The sequence below is a fragment of the Scomber scombrus genome, chromosome 15, assembly GCF_963691925.1.
Source record: "Scomber scombrus chromosome 15, fScoSco1.1, whole genome shotgun sequence".
In the NCBI taxonomy this organism is placed as follows: Eukaryota; Metazoa; Chordata; class Actinopteri; order Scombriformes; family Scombridae; genus Scomber; species Scomber scombrus.
The window spans coordinates 11,767,892-11,790,966 of record NC_084984.1 but is presented as its reverse complement, the minus strand read 5'-3'; the positions used below and the strand labels follow the sequence as shown (position 1 = coordinate 11,790,966).

General features: G+C 39.7%; 1 protein-coding gene across 3 annotated transcripts in view; it reads left to right on the top strand.

Annotated features, from left to right (window-relative positions):
- nedd4l (NEDD4 like E3 ubiquitin protein ligase) overlaps positions 1 to 23,075 on the top strand; it is a 48,138-nt gene that overhangs the window by 19,414 nt on the left and 5,649 nt on the right. Inside the window, exons 6-22 of one of the 3 annotated variants that reach the window (XM_062435252.1) lie at positions 1,317 to 1,352; positions 2,041 to 2,091; positions 3,688 to 3,749; positions 4,130 to 4,232; positions 4,974 to 5,128; positions 5,822 to 5,957; positions 6,093 to 6,281; positions 6,486 to 6,563; positions 9,403 to 9,459; positions 10,402 to 10,539; positions 11,596 to 11,787; positions 14,497 to 14,694; positions 16,098 to 16,175; positions 17,866 to 17,920; positions 18,691 to 18,749; positions 19,322 to 19,387; positions 20,320 to 20,549. In XM_062435252.1, the coding sequence (XP_062291236.1) occupies positions 1,317 to 1,352; positions 2,041 to 2,091; positions 3,688 to 3,749; positions 4,130 to 4,232; positions 4,974 to 5,128; positions 5,822 to 5,957; positions 6,093 to 6,281; positions 6,486 to 6,563; positions 9,403 to 9,459; positions 10,402 to 10,539; positions 11,596 to 11,787; positions 14,497 to 14,694; positions 16,098 to 16,175; positions 17,866 to 17,920; positions 18,691 to 18,749; positions 19,322 to 19,387; positions 20,320 to 20,549 (1,883 nt within the window). The remainder of the gene's footprint in view (positions 1 to 1,316; positions 1,353 to 2,040; positions 2,092 to 3,687; positions 3,750 to 4,129; positions 4,233 to 4,973; positions 5,129 to 5,821; positions 5,958 to 6,092; positions 6,282 to 6,485; positions 6,564 to 9,402; positions 9,460 to 10,401; positions 10,540 to 11,595; positions 11,788 to 14,496; positions 14,695 to 16,097; positions 16,176 to 17,865; positions 17,921 to 18,690; positions 18,750 to 19,321; positions 19,388 to 20,319; positions 20,550 to 23,075) is intronic. The other 2 variants (XM_062435253.1, XM_062435254.1) reach the window with 2 other exon arrangements.

The following is a 23,075-nucleotide window of genomic DNA, read 5'->3' as shown; positions in this document are numbered from 1 at the left end:
ATTTCGTAACTCTTTTCTAGCTCTACATTACTTCATCTGCCTTAGGCCTCGTTCACCTTTTGTCCCTCCTCCTTCTCTTGGTGGTTTTGCGACACCCTCCCTCTCTGAGTGTAACCTGGCCCTGGGAGGCAGCTGCAGGCTCAACTGTGACCCTTAGATGACTCTGCAATTATATCCCACGGCATACACATACCCGCAGCTTAAAATGCTTGTTACGGTTAAGGATAGAAAAAAAAAAAAACAGCCTTGTCTGCCAAGAGCACATGTGTCACACAGGATACTGCCATAGGCTACAGGCTACAGGTACAAGCCATTATTGTTTATATGTCGAAGCATAGCAACAAGTGAGGTTAAGATTAAATGTTCATAGTGATCAGTACTGATAGTCTTGGCTGGTTGGTGAAATCTTTGCAACATTAATTGTAATTATACGATTTATTTTTAGAGCGCTTTTCAAAACAGTGTTTCACAACTTCAGGTTGTAAGTTACAGATCATCAGGTTGCTTTTGTTGCTCTTTCCAAGTTCAGGTAAAGTTTATTATTCACTGTTTTGAATTAGTTCGGAGCTAAGCAGTCAGTAAATTAATTGTCCGGTTGGTTTAGGAAATGAAAGCAGATACTGCTGTAAATTATAAAGTAGAGGCTCCAGATTTTCCGAGAAGAAATAGTTTAAAGTGTGTGTGTGTGTGTGTGTGTGTGTGAGTATGAGAGAGAAAGTACACATGGATTCACAAGGCTCTGTTTACGTGTCTGTGCATTACTAACTCAGAGTTTTTATGTGACTCATTTGTAACCTTTCACCATTGAATTCCAGGTCTGTTAAATGTGGTGGGAGCCTGGTGCACTCACTCCCTCCACTGTTTATTCTTTCCTCATCTGATAATCAAAATAAACAAGTGTGGTAGTTGTACACTTTAACCAAATATTGGTACTAAGCCAGTGGTTTAAACTTTTTTTTTACACACATTTCAACACTTAAAAAAAAACAAAAAACTTTGCTGATGTTGTTTCATTTTAGATTAAAGCATGAGGAATAAATTAACATCTTCTTGTGTGGTAGATTACAGGGTCACTCTCCAATTTGGGAGAGTAATTAGTTGCTTCCTATTACTTTGTTTATATTATTGACCCATTTGCAAACACATTAAGTCTCCTACAACCTACAGGTGACTCACATGTCAGGCTGAGTAACACCAGACTAATAGATGTATCATTCAATCTCTCAGCCCAGCTTTACTTGTCAGCCCAGTGTCTACATACAGACATTATTGTTAGTTAATGCCTGTTGTCTAAATGAGTTGTATCCCACACACAGGCTTCAACCAAGAATGGGCTTTTCCATCTCGGACAGGTAATCATCGCCCCCGCTGGGGGCTGCTGCTGTGCAGCTCAGTCATATCCCCCTTTTCCTCTCAGTCTGCATTAATTATGGCACAAGGATGGACAAATCTACGGGCCTCTTTAATTTGACACACAAACCTTCCCTTGTTCTTTCCTGTTGTCACTTTAATCCTCCTTTTCCTTTGTCTGGCTGATGTGGCTTTTATCTGGTGGCAGTGGCTGTTATTTGTCCTCGCTGGGTTCACGGTTTTTCTCACCAAACACCCGTCCATAAACCCAGAGCCTTTTTCTTGTACACCTGTGGAGATATGTGCTGACTCACAGAGAATATAAAAGTACTGTTGTCTCATTAGCCATATCAAACCAGCAATATGATAATTTTAGTAAAAAGTAGCAGCAATTGCTCAAACATAATTTACTGTTTTGCAACCATCTGGGATTTTCAGATCACCACAGGTGTTCATAAAAAAAGGCTAGAGGTTATTTGTGGACGGGGCTGTCCATGAAATGAAAATCTGTCTCTTTTTCTCTGTCAACACAAATTGCTGGCGGGTCCTCTGGTGAACGAAATAATTGACCTCAACATTGTGGTTTCCCTTCTTTTCCCCTACTGGAAATTTCTCCCCAGACACATTAAAAAAATATGTTATTACTAAAATTAAGCTGTTTCATGTGACCTTTTTATTTTTCTTCTCTAGACCAGAGATGATTTCCTGGGACAAGTTGATGTTCCTCTCAGTCATTTGCCGGTGAGTTGTGTGTGTGTGTGTGTGTTTGTGTGTGTGTGTGTGTGTGTGTGTGTGTGTGTGTGTGTGTGTGTGTGTGTGTGTGTGTGTGTGTGTGTGTGTGTGTGTGTGTGTGTGTGTGTGTGTGTGTGTGTGTGTGTGTGTGTGTGTGTGTGTGTGTGTGTGTGTGTGTGTGTGTGTGTGTGTGTGTGTGTGTGTGTGTGTGTGTGTGTGTGTGTGTGTGTGTGTGTGTGTGTGTGTGTGTGTGTCCAGCCTGACTGTTTTTAACTTCTTTTGAATACTCAGCTGTTTTTTATGTTCCATTTTGCTCTGACTGATTAACCTCTGTGAAGGTCAGACAAAAAGTGTGTTTTCCTGTGTCCGTCTTGCGTGTGAGAAAGTGCTAGCCACACAAGTAGCTTCTTGTGATCAAACAGCTTAGCCCTCTGAAGGCTGTCTATAATATAAACAGAGGTGACTGTCCTGAGGGCGGGCCACCCTCACCCACACCCTCACAACTAATGGAAAAAGCCACACTAGTCAAATGCACACACATTGACAAAGACACTCACTTGGAAACTGTTGACTTCTGTGAGATAACAACTTTAGAAAACAACAACATACAGAACCAGTGTGTGCAGCTTGTGAATGTTTACAGTATAGGTTTAACGTAGACCAACAGGACCAGTAACTCAAACTAACAGACCTGCAGCTCTTTCATTCAGTTGAGAGGTGTACAGTCAGGCTGGTTGTGGCTCTCTGAACTTCTGTCTCAGTTGTGAACCTTTAAAAGCTTATCAGTAAAAGGTGGTAGGGTTAATTATTAATGTCCTATTTGGCTCCCATAGGGCCGGAGAATTCGTAGTAGATAAAAGCTGCAGCTGATTCATGTTGAGAGGTGAAGTCGGTGGACAGGGTAGAGGATGTTGAATCCTGATGCAGCTAATGCTGAAAATCTTACTTTAGTCATAAAACAAACCGACAGAGCGCTATTGCTCTGCTGATATAGATGCTGTGATTTGTGTTTTGTGCGTCACTCCAGTCTTATTCACAGTTACTGGACATCACTTTAGTCATCAGCTTTTTCTACATTTCTCGTAGGTACTTTACTTTTACTTTTAATGAATCAGGTCAGCAATTCTGACTCATCTCAACCAATATAGCAGCCAAACACAGTTTCATTAACAATATAGAATGCTTACAAGGTCACAAGTTACAAAGCTGATTATAGTAATTCTTAATATCTAAGATCTTAAGGACAGTTTTGCCCCAACAGCTTCATTGTGTCTCAATGGTTGTTGTTTTTTTAAAAACAAAACCTACATTTGGGATCGCTCCTGTGATATGGAGACTGAAGCTTTATGTGGTGAGCAACCAGCGTGGACTGGTTTGGCCCAGCTGTAGAGCAGAGGGAGATTGCTGTGAATTACAAAAGACCTTTTCTGCTGTTCAATATGTAACAGGAGAAGCTCAGTATTGCATAATGATCCCCGGGATGGCTGTGCAGAGTGCTACTGCCGTGCTGTAACTCATGACTGATATTTTGATACTTTCTGACATGTGTATTTGCTTGTGTGTTCAATTGATTGCTGTCAACAAATGCCTCCTATTAATTTGCAGACAGAGGACCCTACCATGGAGCGTCCCTACACATTTAAGGACTTCCTCTTACGGCCCAGAAGGTCAGTTTCTGTGAGGAGTAACACAGGATGTGACAAGTAAAGAGTTAAAGTAGATGCCAGTAAAGTGATTTCTTGGGTTAAATTCTGTCTAATTAGCACCCATTAGCAAGATTAATAGATACTGACAGATGATGATGATGATCATTACCTAATATTATAACTCACAGTGACTTAATCATGGTTTTCAACATTATGTAGACTGGTGTCATTTGGGGTCAGTTGTACACTGAAGGTGAAAAGCCATCTGCTGCTAAGAGGCAGTTTGGAAACTCCCTTTCATTTAAAAGCATGAGCCTGCTAAGGGCTCTGAAGACACAGGCCACCTGGTTTTAATATGCTATTTTTATGTGGGTCCGTTTCTGCTGATGTCATCCCTCCAGTCACAAATCCAGGGTGAAGGGTTACCTGCGTCTGAAGATGGCCTATCTGCCCAAACAAGGAGGACCCGAGGAGGAAGCTGGAGAGATGAGGGAGGAGGCTGAGGTAAGGTCTTGGCCACTGTTGTTGTTAAGTTAGTTGCTAGTTGTTAACTGCTGACTTAGCATTACCTAAGGCATTGACTGTCTTGTTCATAATGACCTGAAGCCAAACCACATTCTAATTTTATTCTTTCCTTCCACATTAAGAAAAACACAGTTCTAAGCCTTAAAGATGAAAGAGAGCGTCCCACTTAGGAACCAGTAGAAATGTGAGAGTGGTTTTTGCTAAGAGTGAGAGGAGAGTGGATCACTCTTCTTTTTATTCTATTTTCTAAGAATTCCGACAGCATCTTGCTGCCAGGATCTGGTGAAAGTCTTTTCCAGGTCAGGATCTGGAAAAACCATTTACTGTACAAAACTGCCCCTTATTTTGAGGAATAGGAGCTTCTCGTCTTTTCTTTCTGTGTGTTCTCACATGTGTTTGTGTTGAAGTGTGCATTTCCAGCAAATTGCACAAGATTGCATGTGTATGTATAAGTAATAGAGTGCTAGAGAGCGTGATAGGTGCTCTACAGACATTGAAAGGATTCACAGATAAGGTGCCATTTGCAGAATAAACACATAAATCACTTCATATTCTCACTATCCCTCATTCTCTCTCTCTCTCTCTTTTTTTTTTTTAAACCGCTGTGCACTGACAAGGAAATGTATTACAATAGCTTTATTAATGAACCTAATGTCAGCATCATTATCTTAAAATAACTCAAACTACCTCATCTTGATACATCTGAACTTTACCTTTCAGGGATGGGATGAGAATGCAGACTCAGGGTCTCAGCGACCCCAGCAGCTGCTGCCACCATTGCCCCCAGGTTGGGAAGAGAAGGTGGACAACCTGGGACGCACCTACTTTGTCAACCACAACAACCGCTCTACACAATGGAAACGGCCCTCCAACATGTAAGCCTGATCTCCCTTCTTATGTGTTTAGGTTTAAAGTATATTAGTAATAATAATTAGTAATCTTAGTTCAGTACAAACGCTGTACAATAGCCCCAAACAATACATTTAAAGTGTGTTAGTCAGGTTCTCAGCTGACATACAAAATAATTTTAGTTTTACTCCAGAAAGGGAGGTGAGACACAGTGGTGGGTTGGATAACCACAACTGGAGATTTGGAGATGAATTTAAGACTGAATTGAAGTCAGAAATACTATATATTCTTATTATTTTCTCAAATTTACTTCGTTTTGAAATTCAGTAATTAGATTACAGTCACTAATCCCAGTAATGCTCTGTGACTTGTACACTTGGGGGTCGTTGTGCTCGCTGTCTTACCAGGATTAATTGGGGTAATTAGAATAATTGGATTGTTGATATCAGTGTGGTCTCTGTGATTAGCTGACAGACGCTCAGGAGGAGGAGAAATGCGACTTGCAGTGATTCCAAGGTTGTGTTGTAGCTTTGCTGGTTTGCTAACATTAGCCACAAGTACACCTACATTCAGTCACCTTTCACCTGATGGTTTATGTCAGAGTTGGAGAGTGTGTGAATCATGTAGCTGAGGTTGGGACTTCTTCCAAATTTTCAGGCAGTAATATTGTGACTTAATAACATTTGTATTTGTTTGAAATCGCCTCCTTTCTCTCTCAGGGATGTGATTTCAGAGACAGAGAGTGACAATCAACAGCGGCAGATCCATCAGGAAGCACACCGTGTTTTCCGTTCTAGACGCCACATCAGTGAAGATCTAGAGAACGAGCACCTGGAGCCCAGGGACATTGACAACGTGAGAGAGATGATTACACACATACATATACTAACACATACACACACTGAGTCACAGAGCCACCGCTGTATCAAGTGACAAGGTAAAAAATAAATGTTATTGTATCATGGTTGGATCTTTTCGTTGCCTCTGTAGTCCTGGGAGCTCATCACAGAAGAGGATCCTAACGACAGCTTGGCCCAGTCACTGCCTGGCCCCTCCTCCGTCATGACGCCACAGCACCCAAGCACACCCGTCACCCAGGAGTTCTCCGAAGATTTGAATCTGAGGCTGTCACTTACACCCGACACTAATGGCGAAGTGCCAGGGCCCAGCTCTGCTCTGGTGAGACCTGAACGCTGTAATTTACAGTAGTCACAATCTAAATCTAACTCCATATTTAAATCATTTTATTGTGTAAATGACGGATACTTCATCAATTTTCAAGGAGGTCTTAAATGGGATATTGTTGATATTTTAGTGAAAGGTAGTGCTGCTAGCAATAACGTTTTTTCTTCTTTCCCTGTCTCTCTCTCTTTTTTTTAACAGGGCCAAATGTCAAACAGACTCCGTTCCTCCAGTATGACAGATGGCGTCAGTGATCAGACCCAGGCTCCTCCTCTCACGGTACATATTTTTGAATCCCCCACATTTTCTTCCTGTCCTGTTCTCCTTCTGTAACTTCCATCCTTTCCTTGTTACGTTACTTCTAGCGTAGTGAACATCCTCTTCTTTGTTCTCTGAATGCCTTAAGCAGGCAGGTATTGTTGTTTTATTTACCTCCTCTACGTTGGCATGCCTCAGTGCTGTGGGTGTATCACACATCTAAAATCACCTTTTCTGCTCCTCCTTGCTTTTTTTTTCACTTGTCCATACTTAGCAGGTGCTGCTCCCCCTCACTTTTCCTTCCTGATCTCTATACTTTGATTTTAGTGTTTATTCCTTTTGTCTTGCCTGTGTAAGATTACCACACCTCTTCCTCCCACTATTACTCTCCGCTCTTTGTGATTCACTCGCAGCCAAGTTTGACATATGAGAGAAGCGTTGGCTCCACAGCTGTGTGCCAGCAGAATGACCCTTCCAGTAGAAACTATTGGCAAGGAAGTACGATTAACAGAGACCTATTATGCTTTTTCTTATTTTCAGTCATATATGGACAATGTTACAATGTCGATCGTTCATATTAGATGTTGCCAAAGTGTCAAATAATGCAGTAAACGTATGTAGAAGTAATCCTTGTGAGCAAAAAGGCACCATCTTCAGGCTGCTCTGAATGCTTGGTTTCCAACAGTTTTTTTCCTACCTTCAGCCCGAGCCGACATCAGCTCGTAACAGATTTATATGGTCATCTGCTCCACACACAGCATGTGAGTTCATTGCTCTGCTCTGCTAACATTATGGCATTTTCTATTGTTTTGGGGTACTCATTCTGAGCAATTACTCAAGTTGAGCTGGCCGCTGTGAGTGTTTTTCCATTACACAGCAGGGCAAAGTATTAAGTTGTTTACCTGTTGAAGGTGTGCTGATTGTCTGCAGCTCTTAATCAAACATCATAACTGTGGCTTGTACTATTTCTTCCCTGCATTATATCTAACTGAAACGCTGAACAAAGAGCTCCAAAAATCTCTATATCCTGTTGTGCTGACTAGTTTTTAATATCGCTAATGAAGCTCTGATAATTCTTCACAATACAACTCTCCCATTATTCAGTCATTTAAAAGCTTTTAATATGAAGCAGTAAAGCAGGAAATGTTGGGTTTGCATCGGCTGTAACTTAACACAGCTCTGATAGAGGGATGCCCCCCAGCAGGCTTCTAGAAAGCTGGCCAATCAAAACAGATTGGGCTTGTTGGTGCTTAAAGAGATACAAGCTACAAGCTAAGACTGCCTATTAAGAGACAGAGGCTGAACTGAGGGGCTGCATAAAAGGCCAGTATAAGATGAAAAAGGAGTTTTTTGAAATGTGAATCATGCAAAACAACTCTTGTGGAGTCCCAGAATAAAAATATATAGCTGGAAATGACCCTAATAGGCCCCCTTTAACGACAGTGCCACCTCAGTTCAAACATTCAACAGGGAGTCCTGAGTCATAACATCAATGGAGATTCAGCTCCACTCACTGGCATAAGATCTGAATCAGATGTTTGTCCCACAGCTGAGTCACAGCATTGAGCTTGGCATTACTCAAGCCGAGGAAAAGTACAGGTGCTGATGCCAGCCTTTCCCTTGAATGACAAATCTCTGGGGACTGGACAACAGTAGGCTCATTAAAAAGCCTTCAATGGGGAAATATAAACTGCATGTGTTGGCCGCCTATCCTGGATTTATTTCCTCTGGGTATAGTGAGAAGTTGTGTGTGTGAAGAGGTACTTTGTATTGTTATATTAGAGTTTAAAGTTGCTTTTCTTTAGGAGAGAGCAGTTTCACATCACGATAACTTAGGGAACTAGTTGTTCCTTTTAAACAGTTCCTTCCTCCTCTGCCATTTCTATTGACCAATGCATGTGCAATTAGCTGCAGGTTTTTTGCTTTCTTGTGTGGTTGGGCCAGTCTTTAATGAAGTTACAGAGCTGTTTATTTTTTATAGAGTTGGTAGTGATGCAACTGCTCACTCTTTGGTAAATGTGATGTATTGTCTCATTCTAAAGCGCTGCCAGCTGTACTGCACTGATATTGCCATGATATTTACGGCATATCTTATGGGCTGCTGGATGAAACTTCAATCTCTATTGTTATTTTTTCTGCATTTGATCATTTTCTTACAGTTCATGTCCGAGATTCAAACCTCCTCTTGTGAACTCTCTGCGAACTTCAGCACAATAATTCACTTCCACTGCTCTTAACATTTTTAGGACACAAAAGAACTGTTTTCTCTAACTGGCGCTACTGTAGCTTGAACATCATTTTCCACTTCGGTTGAGATTAAAGATGCTGCGTTGGCAAGGGATTAAATTTACAGTTCAGGGAAAGAATCTGTGTCTTCCCTCCAACAGGGAATGCAAGCCTGATAAATGTTGCGGCTCAGTCTGTCTTGAGTTTTTTTTTTTTTCCTTCTTTCTGTCTTGATATTAAAGTTGATTTATTTTACTCAAAAGTTACTGACAATACTGCTGAAACTTTTCTCAAACTAAATCAAGTCAATGAATCAATTTTTCTCCTTCCTGCTACACACCAACTTCACAGCTCGTATGCTTCAGTGGATGTCCTCTGTTTTGGGTTTTTTTCTTATATTCACAGCCGCCACACTTTCCCACCATGGATCATAATCACAGGAATCTCCACCCTCTCTGTCACTCCTCACCTCCTTCAAGAATAAATTACCCCCTTTGTCTATTCAGTTTTTCTTCACACAACCTTCACTATTGCCCAAATGCTCTCCCTTTGCCCTATTACTTCCACCCTGGGAATGAAACCATAACATACTGTTAACTAAAGACCATCTTCCCCTGTTGTCTACCACCAGCAGAGTTCCCAGACCAGAAGAACGAGAGCTCAAACAGTCTCAGGTGGTGAGGAGCCTATGGTAATATCTCAGTTTATATACAGTATAAACCCTATCGGTCGTACACCTCGTATTTACCAGACACCGCATAGGATGGGCCGTTTTTGTCCTTTGACTAATTTTGTAAATCTCTTTCATAAGAACACCCACTCTAGTTGAAAACCACACAAAGGCTTTCAGTCATTTAGGAGTTATCCTTTGTTTATTTGTGGTAGTTTTTGTCAGATCCCTATCAAATGTGCTGAAGTGCTTATTTAGATCCCACAGTTGCTGTGTATGTGGTATACAGTGGGTATGTGTGTGTATGCACGTGTGTCTTTTGATCAAGGACTTTCAGCCTGTGAGTCAGTATTAACTAATGCCCTTGATCAACTGCTCATAACAAGCTTTAAAGCAGCACTATAAAATGTATCTAATGTCTAGGGGTGCTATCTTTGCTCATATCTAAAATATCACAACAGTAATTGGGAGGATATCATGTTAATGTTGTGATCCTGTGGTTGACTATTTCAGTAACCTTTATGCTGAAAATGGTTAATAGCTCACTCAAAAAAGAAGTAATCATCCACTACCTTTTACCATGCAGTGTTTATTTTAGTAGTACTCTGTTCCATTGTGTTATGTGTGTGAAGGTTTACTCTTTACACTTTCACCCACTTTTCCATTAGAGTTAAAAAAGCTTATTATGTCATATCTTATTCCTAAACTGTGCTGCTATGCTGTGCAGATGAAATGGGGGGAAAAAGATTGTAAAGCTTTTGTGTTGTTGGTAGAGAAAATATGTGATATGTTGGACAACTTGACTTTTCACTTGCACAGGTGGTAATATGTGTCCCTTTTTTCTCTTTTTGTGCCACTAACAGACATTTTAAAATATTAAAAGATTCCCTCCACATGTCCCTAAGCGTATCAGCCTGTACTGATTAGTTGTTTTTGCTTTGCTCTCTCTCTACACTTGGCCAGTCTCCCTCAGCGACTGCTTACACCTTGACCACCCCTGGCCTGCCCCCTGGATGGGAAGAGAGGAAGGACGGCAAGGGAAGAACTTATTACGTCAACCATAACAGCCGCACCACTACCTGGACTAGGCCAATTGTGCAGGTACAGCAGGTCTCAAGGCTGGACTCAGTGCATGGGACTGGACCTTACCTTGGCCCCTCTGCCATGGCCTTGGCTTATGTGTTGGACCTCCTCTATTCTCCCTGTGTTCTCCTCTGTGTAGCCATAAAGATTGATGGAAAGAGACAGAGCTTTGCAAACTCTTTTTTTCTATAGTGTCCTATTCTATCCAACTTTTTTATTGTATGTCTTCCTTCTCTTGTCTAGCATTTTGTTTGATACTCTGGATTGAAGCGCAACGTTGTACAATTCACACCTTTCTAAACCCTGGCATGGAACTGCAACCACCTCTTTTCCTTCCCTTATCTCATTTCTACCCTGTTTTTTCCACTTGTCTTCCCATGTCTTTCTGTCTGCGAGTGAGGCAACTCCACATAGCTTGAGCAGGGAGCAAGACTGCTACAGTACATGGGACTGGGTGTATGTTTAAATGCTTGTGTCTCTCTTTGAAATCCACCTTTTACGTTTTTGCTATTTTTCTGAACACCGCCGGTTATATTATATCTGTTCATATGTTCTCTGTCATCACATAGTCTGCTCATTCTCTGATTCTCATCTGTTTCCATTATTACTCAGAAGGAGAGGACCCTGCCAAATGATTTTCATAACAGCTGAATTTTAAAAAATACCAACAAAAATACCAAAACGAGCATGGCGCATTGCTTTATCTTTGGTGCATAGTTTTAACCCACTGTAAATGTGGGTTTTACCCATTGTGCCTGCCACTTTGGTTTGGGTTGGAAGTAACATTAACTTTCATTTTTCCACCACTTTATGACTTTTACCCCAAGTCTTTGTCTCTTCTTTTCTAGTCAGATGCATAATCATTAATAATTATATTTTATGTGGTATAAATGTTGGCTTGGGCTTATATGATCCACGCTTTTGACATTTTAGGAACTGAGAGAAAAGCTTGCATCCAGAGCTTTCCGGTGCAGACAGCATGGCTTATGATGGGGACAAGTTTTTGCTTTCACAAACCAGCATTGCTTGCCTTATTCCAACCCCGAACCTCAAAAGTGCTATTTTCACTGACAGCTGACTGAAGATGGAGCCAGCACCTCAGCAGCAGCAGCAGCAGCAGCAGCATCAGGAGGAGCCTCGGCCCTGCCATCCGCATCCACCCCTTCCTCCTCTTCCAATGCTTCCAGCAACCACCTCCATGAGCCCCAAGTCCGACGACCTCGTAGCCTCAGCTCCCCTACTGTCACCCTTTCCACCCCCTTGGAGGTGAGAACTAGTCACCCGTACCATCCTTTCCCCCATACCCATATAGTTTACTTTTTTCACTACCCAAACACTTCTTGTTTCTGTCTCCTTTTTTTTCTCCAAAGTTTCACCCTTCCACTTTCTTTTCACGCAGTCCTTCATTGTACCACCATTTCCTTCCAAAGATGACAACATCATGATCCTCAGCTGGATTCTGTTTATTCGCCCTTGCACATCAGTCAATCCTAAATTTCCTTGTTTAATACTGCACCTTTTTTCTGTCACCTCTCCTTTTTTTAGGTTAAGTCTGTCTAGAGGGTGATTTTTGATCTCCTTGCACCTTTGCCACACATATGGAAATGTCAAATTCATAATTTAACCTGGTGTTTTCTCCTCATTTCTTATTTTTATCTCTCAATTGAGGAGACATACTTTATATATATTGTTAGAGCTGTGTGTCTGATGCTTTAACAAAAACATACAGATTTAAATTTAATTTTTTTATTTCATGTAATACAAAATATAATTATCCACAGTAAAATCTTTCAAGCTACAAGAAATCGTAAAGGGGACATATCATGCTTTTTGTGATACGCTATCATTTTTTTAGGATGTTGGATGTACATGATTGTACATCTTTGTGTCAAAGGTTGCTCACACTGTCCACTCACATTTTTGAGATTAAAAATGACTCTAAAATGTGTGGAGGTATTTGAGAAATATCAATTTCGAATAAAGAATGAGAAAAAGAAGTGAAATCCTACTACTACTGTTAGTGTATAAGAATGGAGTGGACTCATTGAGGTCTTTTTCAGACACAGGCTGGACAGAGGAGCTGCATAAAGGCCCGGTATAAGATACATTTTTTTTTTTTTTAAACTGTAAATCATGCAGAGATATTTCAGTAGAGCCCGAGAATACAAATATAGAGCTGGAAATGTACATGATACTGTTCCCTTTAATGAAAGTAAGCTACGGAGCAAGCAGGCATCAGTGGAGGACTTTAACTGTCACATAGCTACACATACCCAGCCCAGCCCTTTTTGGGGACAGCTGAAAATGTTCCGCTGCATCATTTGAAAAAATGTATATGCATGTTTGAATGTATCATGTCCTAACTGTGTATTCACAACACGCTATTCATGAGGCCAGCCTTTTAGTCATTGGTCAGGGGCTTTAGTAATAAAACAGGGCATGTAGTTAATGTAAACCATGCAACACTACAGATATTACATTCAAATATCTGCTTGTGAGCAGACAAACTTTTATTTGGCCATACAATTATTCAAATGTCTATCAGGGATAAAATAACAAGTCTTAAAACAGACTATGTTTTCATGACAACTGTGTATGTTTGTTGGGAATGTTTATCTGAATCAGGTATCTTTGTGTGTGCACATGCTCTTGTTAACGCAGCTTGAAGCAGCTGATTGTCTGACATTTTAGAAAACTTTTTATTTAGTCGTTTAGAAGTGTTTAATCATGCAGTGTAACTATAAATATACCACACAAACTGGCTAATTAAGATCTACAGATTGTGTCTAAAAATTGATGGTCTCTTTTTGACCTGCTACTGCATTTAATGGCTTCACTCTGTGGTGAAGAGTCTATGCTACTACCAAGGGAGAAGACCCGATGGAGGTTTAATTAAGTTGTGTGTGTGTGTGTGTGTGTGTGTGTGTGTGTGTGTGTGTGTGTGTGTGTGTGTGTGTGTGTGTGTGTGTGTGTGTGTGTGTGTGTGTGTGTGTGTGTGTGTGTGTGTGTGTGTGTGTGTGTGTGTGTGTGTGTGTGTGTGTGTGTGTGTGTGTGTGTGTGTGTGTGTGTGTGTGTGTGTGTGTGTGTGAGATAACATGACATTGTTGAAGTAAAATACTCACTGCAGAAGGTAATTATAACATCTAGAGGAGGTTGGAGAGGTCTGTGGATTAATTAATGCAGTCCTTCGTCTTGTTAAAAATCAGATCAGTCCGTGATAATTACTGTAAAAAGAATAATGTGATGCAGGAACACTTATTAGCCCCGAGAAACTTTAGTCTGGTTAATGTTGCTTTAGAAGCTTTTAAGATGCCAGAAATGGTAGATTTTCTCTAGATATGTGGTTTCTGGAGTAATATCAAGTGAAGGTCCATTTTTCCTGTAGCCTTGACTGAGGTTCACATCTTTCTTGAATTACCAGAAATAGACTAATAAAGACTTCTGGTCTTCTGGTTATTTTAAGTTTTTCTTGGACTTTTACATTATCGAAGAAACCATGAAGGAGTGAAATTCTACAGAGAAGCCTCAGAGCAATATCCAGGCGAACAATAAAGCTGAAATCTGTCAAATTTAACATGCACTTTTCTGTTGACACTTTGATTGACAGCTTGTCATGTCTGTAGATTACACAGCATGGTTTTATTTATTTGCTCTCTCTCTTTACATAGGAATCTAAATAATTTGCCTTTGGATTTCTCAGATATTATATCAACTGCAAAATAGTGACGTTTTTTCCTTTATCATTTGTTATATTACTCACTTTGTTAACATTTAAAGACAACTCTTGAAAGACTCTTAGAGTCTATATTTGTTATTTTCCACTGTGTTTTAGGAGACCAGTGATGATTTGTTTCATGTAGTCAGTCATTCATATCCAGTTACTACTTTAATTTTGAATCTTTTTAGTCTACTCATCCTCTCCATTTTGTCTAATGGGAGTGATAATATTACACTTCTTTTCCACTTTGGTTTCAGGGAGCCAACAACATCCAGGTGCGGAGGGCTGTGAAGGACACGTTCTCCAACCCCCAGTCTCCCCAACCTTCCCCCTACAGTTCCCCCAAGTCACAGCACAAGGCACAGCAGAGCTTCCTGCCTCCAGGCTGGGAGATGAGGATAGCTCCTAACGGACGGCCTTTCTTCATCGACCACAACAGCAGAAACACCACCTGGGTGAGTTAGCACGCTGTTGTAACAGTCTGGACGATATAGTGTTACTAAGACATGAAGATCATTTTTTAAATATAAATGAAGGATAGCGACTTTTTGTACAAGTATGTCATTTACGATATGATACGAAATGCTTTATTAATCCCCCAGGAGGGAAACCAAGTGCCACCATACATGAAGGACAGACAACTGATAGGATGATGGTAAAAAGGAATACACATCTCAAGGCAGTACAAAACAAGGGGAGAGTACAGCGCCATAATAAACAAAGTAAACCTCAGTGTGACTGTACTGTTTATGTTAGTGGTTATATGACAGCAACATTACCGCGATCCCCAGTACAACCACCATCCTACACATCAACATCAGATCATCATCAAAAGTGAGAGTCAATGACAGCGTCTCTGAAGAGCACCTGGGCGTAACGAGCCTATCGCTAAAAGAGCTCTTCAGCTCGTTAAAAGCACATTACATTGGGTCATCCTCATTTTGCACGACACTCTTGAGCTTCCTTTCCCATTTTTTGCTACATGATCACTTCCAGCGAGTCAGGGGTCAAGCCAATAATGGATCCTTGCTTCCTGATCAGTATATTGATCTTGGTCCTCTAAGCTTAAGCCACCATCCCAACAGAAAACCATGAAGTAGGGCACTAATATCCTTGTATGTTTGCTGGAAAAAGAGATGATATTTCTTACTAATTATAGATGTGTACTACTAATACTAATAGAGGGACATTTAAATTAATGGCTTGCATAAACTAGAGAGTCAATGCAGAGCAGCACAAGGTCTGCCAACAAGCACACTGTCCAATATATACATATGTAGGAATATAAAGTTTCCAATATTAAATTAATAATGAATGAGCATTTAAATGGGTTTAAATTTCAAGGAACTTCCTCTGGAATATACAGAAACTCAACACAACTACTAAACTGAGATAACCTTTGTCTCTGTTCTCTTCATATTTAGTATAAATGTACATATTTCCTTCCAGGAAACTTCTTGGAAAATGTAAACTTGTTAAATAAATTGTTAGCGAATTAAGCTACAAAATTGATAAGTGGTTCATATTTGTGTTTCTGCATTTGATTGGAATCATTATTTGACAGTTTCAGTTATCAAAACATAAAAAATCAAGGATAGTGGTTAGCGTTGCTCTCTTGGGATCTTATAGTGACATCTGGTGGTATGAAAGTCAATGTAACATTTACATCAGCCCTTATTGAGATTCAGTGAAAGTGAACTTTGGGGATGCGATTTAAAGAACTGCTGTTTCTATCTTTTAAATCAGAGCAACTCTAAAGTGTAATTTTTATACCATGTTGTTGTTTTTAAAAAACCTTTTTATCGTAATAATTCTCACATTGTCTTTTGCTTCCATCCTTCTCTGTTTTGACAACTAGGAGGATCCTAGGTTGAAATATCCAGTCCATTTGAGGAATAAGAACTCAATGGAGCCTGGTGAACTTGGTCCTCTTCCTGTAAGTACAGTCACAACTACATAGTTAACCTTTGACACACAAAAAACATTAGGAACAACAATTGAAACAAACAGTAGAAGTTTTTTTTCCTCCAAATTCACCAAGATGTACTGACTTTTCATGTCTTGTTGTAGTTTTGATTTACAAGTCAGCTAAAAAATCTTAATTCAACGGACCATTTAAATTTAAATTTGAAGTGTGTGTATAAAGCGTCTTTTGCAGTAAAAGATGAGACGTGTGATCATCATGTGATCAGACAGTATTAGACATTTCCTTTTTAGTCCTGCTGTTAGAAAAGAGGTGGTCATGGAGAGAGGCTGTGAAAGCCGAGTCTAGGGGCTGTAATAATCCCTAATTAGGAGGTGGAGACTGTCTGTCACCTCCACTATTATCAATTTGACATACACAAACTCCCAACAAGTGGGCCAAACATTACTATAACTAGATGTTGAATAATCAAATCTTCGTGGGTTTATACATCTCACAGGCTTGTGTGGTGTGTGTGCATGTGTGTGTGTTCTCTCTTTCTCCCTATTTCTCTTTCTCTTTTTTTCTCTCCATTCTGGTGGATCTCAATGTATGCTTCTTCTTCTTCTGCACCTGGCCATTTCTATTTGGCAGAACCTACCAGAGGAGGTTGGTTGGTGCCTCCCTCCCTCTGCCTGTCTTAACCTACTTGTCTGGTCCAGTCTGGTCTGGTCAAATGCCTGCAGACAGCCTTGCGCTTTTTTTTTTTTTTACTTTCCTCTCCTGTCTTTCTCTCTCTTTTCTCTTTCTCTCTCATGACCGGCATGGATGGACTGTACCTCTCCCTTCCTTCTCATCAGTATTTTACCCCACTTCTTCTCTCTGTACAACCTCCCTGCACCACCACCACCCCTCCTTCTGTTAACATTTGGACTCTGCGAGGACCCCTCAGACTGCTCCATGTCTACATAACTGTTAGCAGTTGTCTGAGGCACAGATAGACAAGTTGGGAAGTGGAACGAGGCGAGATGCACTGCTACAGAGAGAGTGAGAGAAAGAGAGAGAAGAAGAATGAAGGGTGAAAAAGCAGCAGAAGGAGAGTGAAAAAGGGAGGGAGAGATGGAGGTTTCTAGAGAAACAAAAGCAACTGTATGTTGGGAAGGAACTGGCTGTATGCTGCATGTGTTATCAGCTTTTTAATCTGTCTCCAATCATGCAGTTGGAGCATACTTTGAAACACACATACTGTCGGTACACCCCATTTGACAGATTGTCAGACTCTGTCTATTTCCCCACCCCTTTACTCTTAATCAACTTATTTTTATTGCCTGATTGCTGGTGCTGTATGAGTGTGTGTGGCCTGTGACACTACTGAGTGGTCACCTGTCAGTGGTGGTGTACTGGTCTGACCTAGTGGTGGTGATTTAACCTTTATGTTGTGGTCGTACCCCTGCCTTGCTGACGTCTCAGACCTGACTCAAATAGGAGAGAAAATCCTTTCAGTTCCTTTGTGCTGTTTGATTGAGCTTGCCTTCACTGCAGTGCTGCACTGTCAGTGTTTGGACCATATGGTTTAATAGTCAGTCAAGACTCAAGTTCAATCAAGCACAAATTAAAAAAGGAAAAAAAAAGTGGATGGATTTAAATGACTATTTGAGCATGGCCTTTTTATTGGAGACTGTGTGCTTTTATTCACTCTTCCTCTCTTGTGCTCCTTTTTTAGCCTGGCTGGGAAGAAAGAGTTCACTCGGACGGACGCACCTTTTACATCGACCACAGTAAGCCCACTCCCTCTTACCCCTTACTTCTGGCTCTTCCATGCTTGTATTTGGTCATGTGTGTCTTATCTGCCCTCCTATTTGTGTCGTATAGGTCACTTTTTATAGTGTGTAGTGGTTCTAGTGCAGCCACAGATTTTTCAGTGTCAATGAAAGCAAAGCACCTCATCCATTACAGCACTGACTGAGCACAGAGACTCGCTGGTCAGGTCACGCTGTTAAAAATGTGCTGTATGAAGGCCTCATGTAGGCCAACAGTGTCAGTTGAATGATGTATGGTCATGAAAATGAAAGAATCCTGATTTTAATAAATGTATACAAATGTAACCACTTCCCTTCAGTATGTCTGAATGGAGGCATGTTTAATATAATTTTAGTTGCAGGCAAAGTCAGATCAATCTACAAATGATTATTTTCTTTATTATTGACATCGATTCATCTTTTGATTAATTTATGAATTATAAAACGATACATTGCATAATAATACAATTCTAGAAACAATGGTAGTAATTTACAAAATCCTTGTTTTGTCTAAGAGTCCAAAACTCAAGTGAATTAAATCTACAATGATGAAAAACAACAAATCTTCACCTTTGATAGACTAAAGCTATCAAGTGTTTGCTTGAGAAGTCCCTTTGAACAATTATTTGATTATTGAAAGTATTATTGACAACAAACTAACTCAATATTTCTGCATTAGATTTCACTAAAGTCTCTGAGTTCTGTTATTGCCTAAAGAGTTTGTGTTGTTCGTGTGTGTTTTCATCCAGATACAAAGAACACGCAGTGGGAAGACCCTCGTCTACAGAGTCCAGCTATCACAGGACCTGTGAGTAGTTTCCTCTTACTGCTCCACTTGTCGAGGGAGTCTCTGCCACATCAGTGTAGCTACATGGAAACAACAAGTTCTTCCTCTAACACTGTGGTTCAATCTTTCACACACCATCATCAGCGCCAGTGTGTCTTTGCACAACAAAGATTTATCGCTTTGTCACTGCGGTTGTCTCTTAACATGCCAACACCTTTGTGTTATTCTGTGTACCACTTCAGATATTGGTCTCCCTCCTTGCCAACTCTCTTCCTCAAAGTTACACTCTGTGTAGTTTTCTATGTTTTAATAAGGAATGGAAGCATATTCCGTTTTTCTGTTAAAATAATTAAATTTCAAGCTGTTTATTGATAAATGCTTGCTCATGTGGGAATGTTGGGTCTCTTTATAAATTAAAACTTGAAGAGTACGGTTTAGAACCTGCTCTATGTGTAAAGTGCCTTGAGATAACTTTGTTGTGATTTGGCGCTATACAAATAAAGATTGATTGATTGATTGAAGAATATTGGTATTACAGAAGTATTACAGCATCAGTCTTTGATTCCTGTGTGTTTTCTTTTTTGTCTGTGCAGGCGGTTCCTTACTCCAGAGAGTTCAAGCAGAAATATGACTACTTCAGGAAGAAATTGAAGAAACCGGTAAGAAGTGATTTTAAAACACAGATCTGTCCTCAGTTTATAGGTTCTTGTTTGGGAAATTCTGTATAATGATGTCAGGGCAAAGCTAAATTTGTTCAAAAGCTCACAGCTTCTCCTTGCAAAAGAAGGTGTTTTAATTTCTCTTTTGATTAGGCTTGATTGCATACTTAATCAACTTTCTTCACTTTGTAAGAAATAATGCTTCATTAATGCACTGTCTTGACACTCCATGACTGAGTTGGATATGTTCATAATTGTGTAAAATATTCATTGCAATCATTTCACATTTCTTCGTGATAAACACTCGGTAGGTGTTCTGCAGATTTGCACGCTACAGCCCTGTTTTTTGTTTTTTCCCACCGAATGCTGGAATTTAATCTACAGTAACAATAACAGTTGAGCTGAGAGAAACTTTTCAAATGCTCACAAACTTCAGCATCATGCTAGATCATGTTAAAGGTCAGTTACTTGATTGTTATACTGAGTGTAATATCGTCACTGAGTTGATTTCAAAAAGGAAACGGATGTGTTTTATTTGTTTGATAAAATAATGCGATGAATGGCATCAGTAGGCCAACGAGAAGTGGTCACCCCCTGGACATTTTCCTGCATTTTCTGCTGTTACAAACCTGAATCATGGAGTCTGCATTTTACAACAATCCTTATTCAAAAATGTACATTAACTAATAAATGTAAAAAATTATTTTCAAACCCTTGAGTCATAGTTTGTAGGAGCTTTGGCAGCAGTTACACTTCTGGGTTACATTTGATACGTCTAAATCAGTCTTTCTACTAAGGTCAAATACTTCCACTTACAATAATATATTAAATTAAATTAAATTATCTTAATTTTCCTATTATTATTAACACAGTGTTGTTTTTTATTTGCATGAAACACAGTGTTGCAAACTTTTCTTTGTGAATTATTTCAGGCTGACATCCCCAACCGATTCGAGATGAAACTACACAGGAACAACATCTTCGAGGAGTCTTATCGTCGAATCATGTCCTTGAAAAGGCCGGATGTTCTGAAGGCGCGGCTGTGGATCGAGTTTGAGTCAGAGAAAGGACTGGACTACGGTGGCGTGGCTAGGGAATGGTTCTTCCTCTTATCAAAGGAAATGTTCAATCCTTACTACGGCCTGTTTGAATACTCAGCCACGTAAGTCTTTGCATGTGTGTGTCATGTTTTCGGCTGCCTTTAACTGAAGAGAGAGGATTAACCCCTTGAGACACTGAACAGGATGTGACAAGCGGACATAGTGTTTACACAAGCTGGTATGATAAAAGTATCGTGATGGATATTTGGAGCGATGGAAAAATCCCTCACTATTCATGTTTGGTTGGCTCTTTCCATAATGTGGAGTAAGGGCAGAGCTGCCGTATTGTTTCCCTATGAGACCTGTTAAAGTGTTCTTTCACTTTGATTAACTTTTCCTCTCATTCAAAAAGCCATCCTGAAACAAATGTTTCCCACATACAGCACATGTTAAGATAATGGAAGTATCATGTGTTTTGTTCTGAATTTGATGCTGTTCTTGGCACCATCATCAATACATGATGACTCAGTTTACGCTCTTGAAGTTTTGCCAAGTAGTGCAAAGGTAACAAGAAATAAATTAAAACACATCAAACCTGTAAAAAGGCAAGACAATTAAACATTACTTTAATTAAAGTGCTGCTAGATTACCAGTAATGAAAAAAAAAATGAGAGCGTGATTAAAATATTAAATCTTTAAACGAACCTCCACTAGTATTTTGATGGTTGTATTAAAAAAAATATAACTCTTTTTTTTGTGTGTTGTTGTTTTTAAGTCGCATAACATTTTTCATGAAAACAACAATATAATGTGATGTGTTTGTGGGATATGTTGCCATGTCAGATGCACAGTGCTCCAAAACATTGGCAGTGTCTGTATGAATCATGCAGGCTTTCGTTGCCATGGTAAAAGTAGGGAAGAATATGACATGCTATATCTAATCTGATATAATAAGCCTTAAGATTTCCCCTCAACTGCAGGACAAGCTGCCTACTTTTGTGGCTTGATTGATAGAAATAAACATAACCCTAGGTTTCTGTCTAGTACTATCAACCAGCTTGGATATCCGTCTCTTACTGCCATTCACACCTAATCTTCTAATGACTGTGAAACGTTTTATCTTTTTTCGTTGGCAAGATTGATGGTCTGAGATCCAGTTTCCCCCTGACTGTTTTACCTCCCGCCCCGCTCAGCTTCCCTATTTTACTGTCTGAATCTGCTGCTAGTTTTCTGTAGTTCTTTAAACACAGTAGCTCATATACAGTTGTAGTACAGTCCCTGTGATACAGTTCCCAAAATATTTTCAAAATGTGTCCTTCATGTGTTAGATCCCAACCTGGTCTTTATTAACAATTACTCTCTCATAGCTCTGCACCTGACTATTTAACATTTTCAGCTACTCCCGCCAGCCCAGTTAGAGATTTATTGATCTTCATCCCCAACATCCTTGTAAAAGATGTTACGGACCAACTCCTGAAGTTCATAAGATCTTTATATAAATATACATTTCAATTTGGCTTTCACCACAAGCTTAGTGTTGATCCTGCATTACTAAGATTGCCTGGGTCCAGACCTTTCAATCTGCCCACTCCACCATTTTGTCTCATACCAGGCAATTATCAAAAGTGACTAATGGCATTCTTATCCCTGCAGACCAAAGTGAATACTTTATCCTTTTTTTACTTGATTTAACTGCTGCTTTTGATACCATCGATCATGCCATTTAATTGGATAGGTTGCATTACTGGGTTGGCATTTCTGGCACAGCTTCAACTTGGTTTAATTTTTATTTGATAGATAGATATTTTAGTTTTTGTATCAACAATCATGTCCTCTTGGACCAATCCTCTTCTCATTATTCTTGCTTCTTGTGGGTCATTTGTTCAGCCGCTTTAAAGATGTGTCATATGACTGTTACGCTGATGATACACAGATCTATTTCTCTGCCAAACCCAAGACCTTGAATTATAGAGGGAGCTCTATGATTGCTTAGCTGCCACCAAAGATTGGATTTCTCTTAATTTCTTCCACCTAAAGTTCTTTTATTGGAACCTGATAACCTTGCCACAGCAGTTGATCTTTTTATTGGTCCATTTCATTCAAATATCAGATCTAGTCCAAAGATTTGCTGAATCTTTGGACTGTTTTAAGCCGCTTTTAAAAACCCATCTTCATAGGCAAGCCAATTTATAGGTGTCTATACTTTTTTTATGTGTTTTATTTTAGTTTGTTCTGTTTGTCATTGTGCTTGGTTCTGTATTGCAATTTGTCTTGGTTAATTTGATTATTTGTTTATATTTTCCGTGTTAGTGTGAAGCACTTTTTAACATTGTGTTTTAAATAGTGAAGTAAAAATACAAATAAAGCTTCATTTACTTACAAACAATATAGGATCAACATTATTTGAGATTTTCTTTTTCAATCACTTTGCATAAAGCACTGTGTGCATCATTAAAAAGAAAATATCTGGAGCACCACGCATTAATCGATAAAATATCTGGAGCACTTATGGAAAATCCTGAAATGTACCACGGCCATACTTTTTCCTAATCACGATTATATCTGTGTTGATATGAATTTTATATTAAATTATGTGGAAAGATGAGCTCATGATCGATCTTCCTGCACTTTCATCTAATCCATTTCCC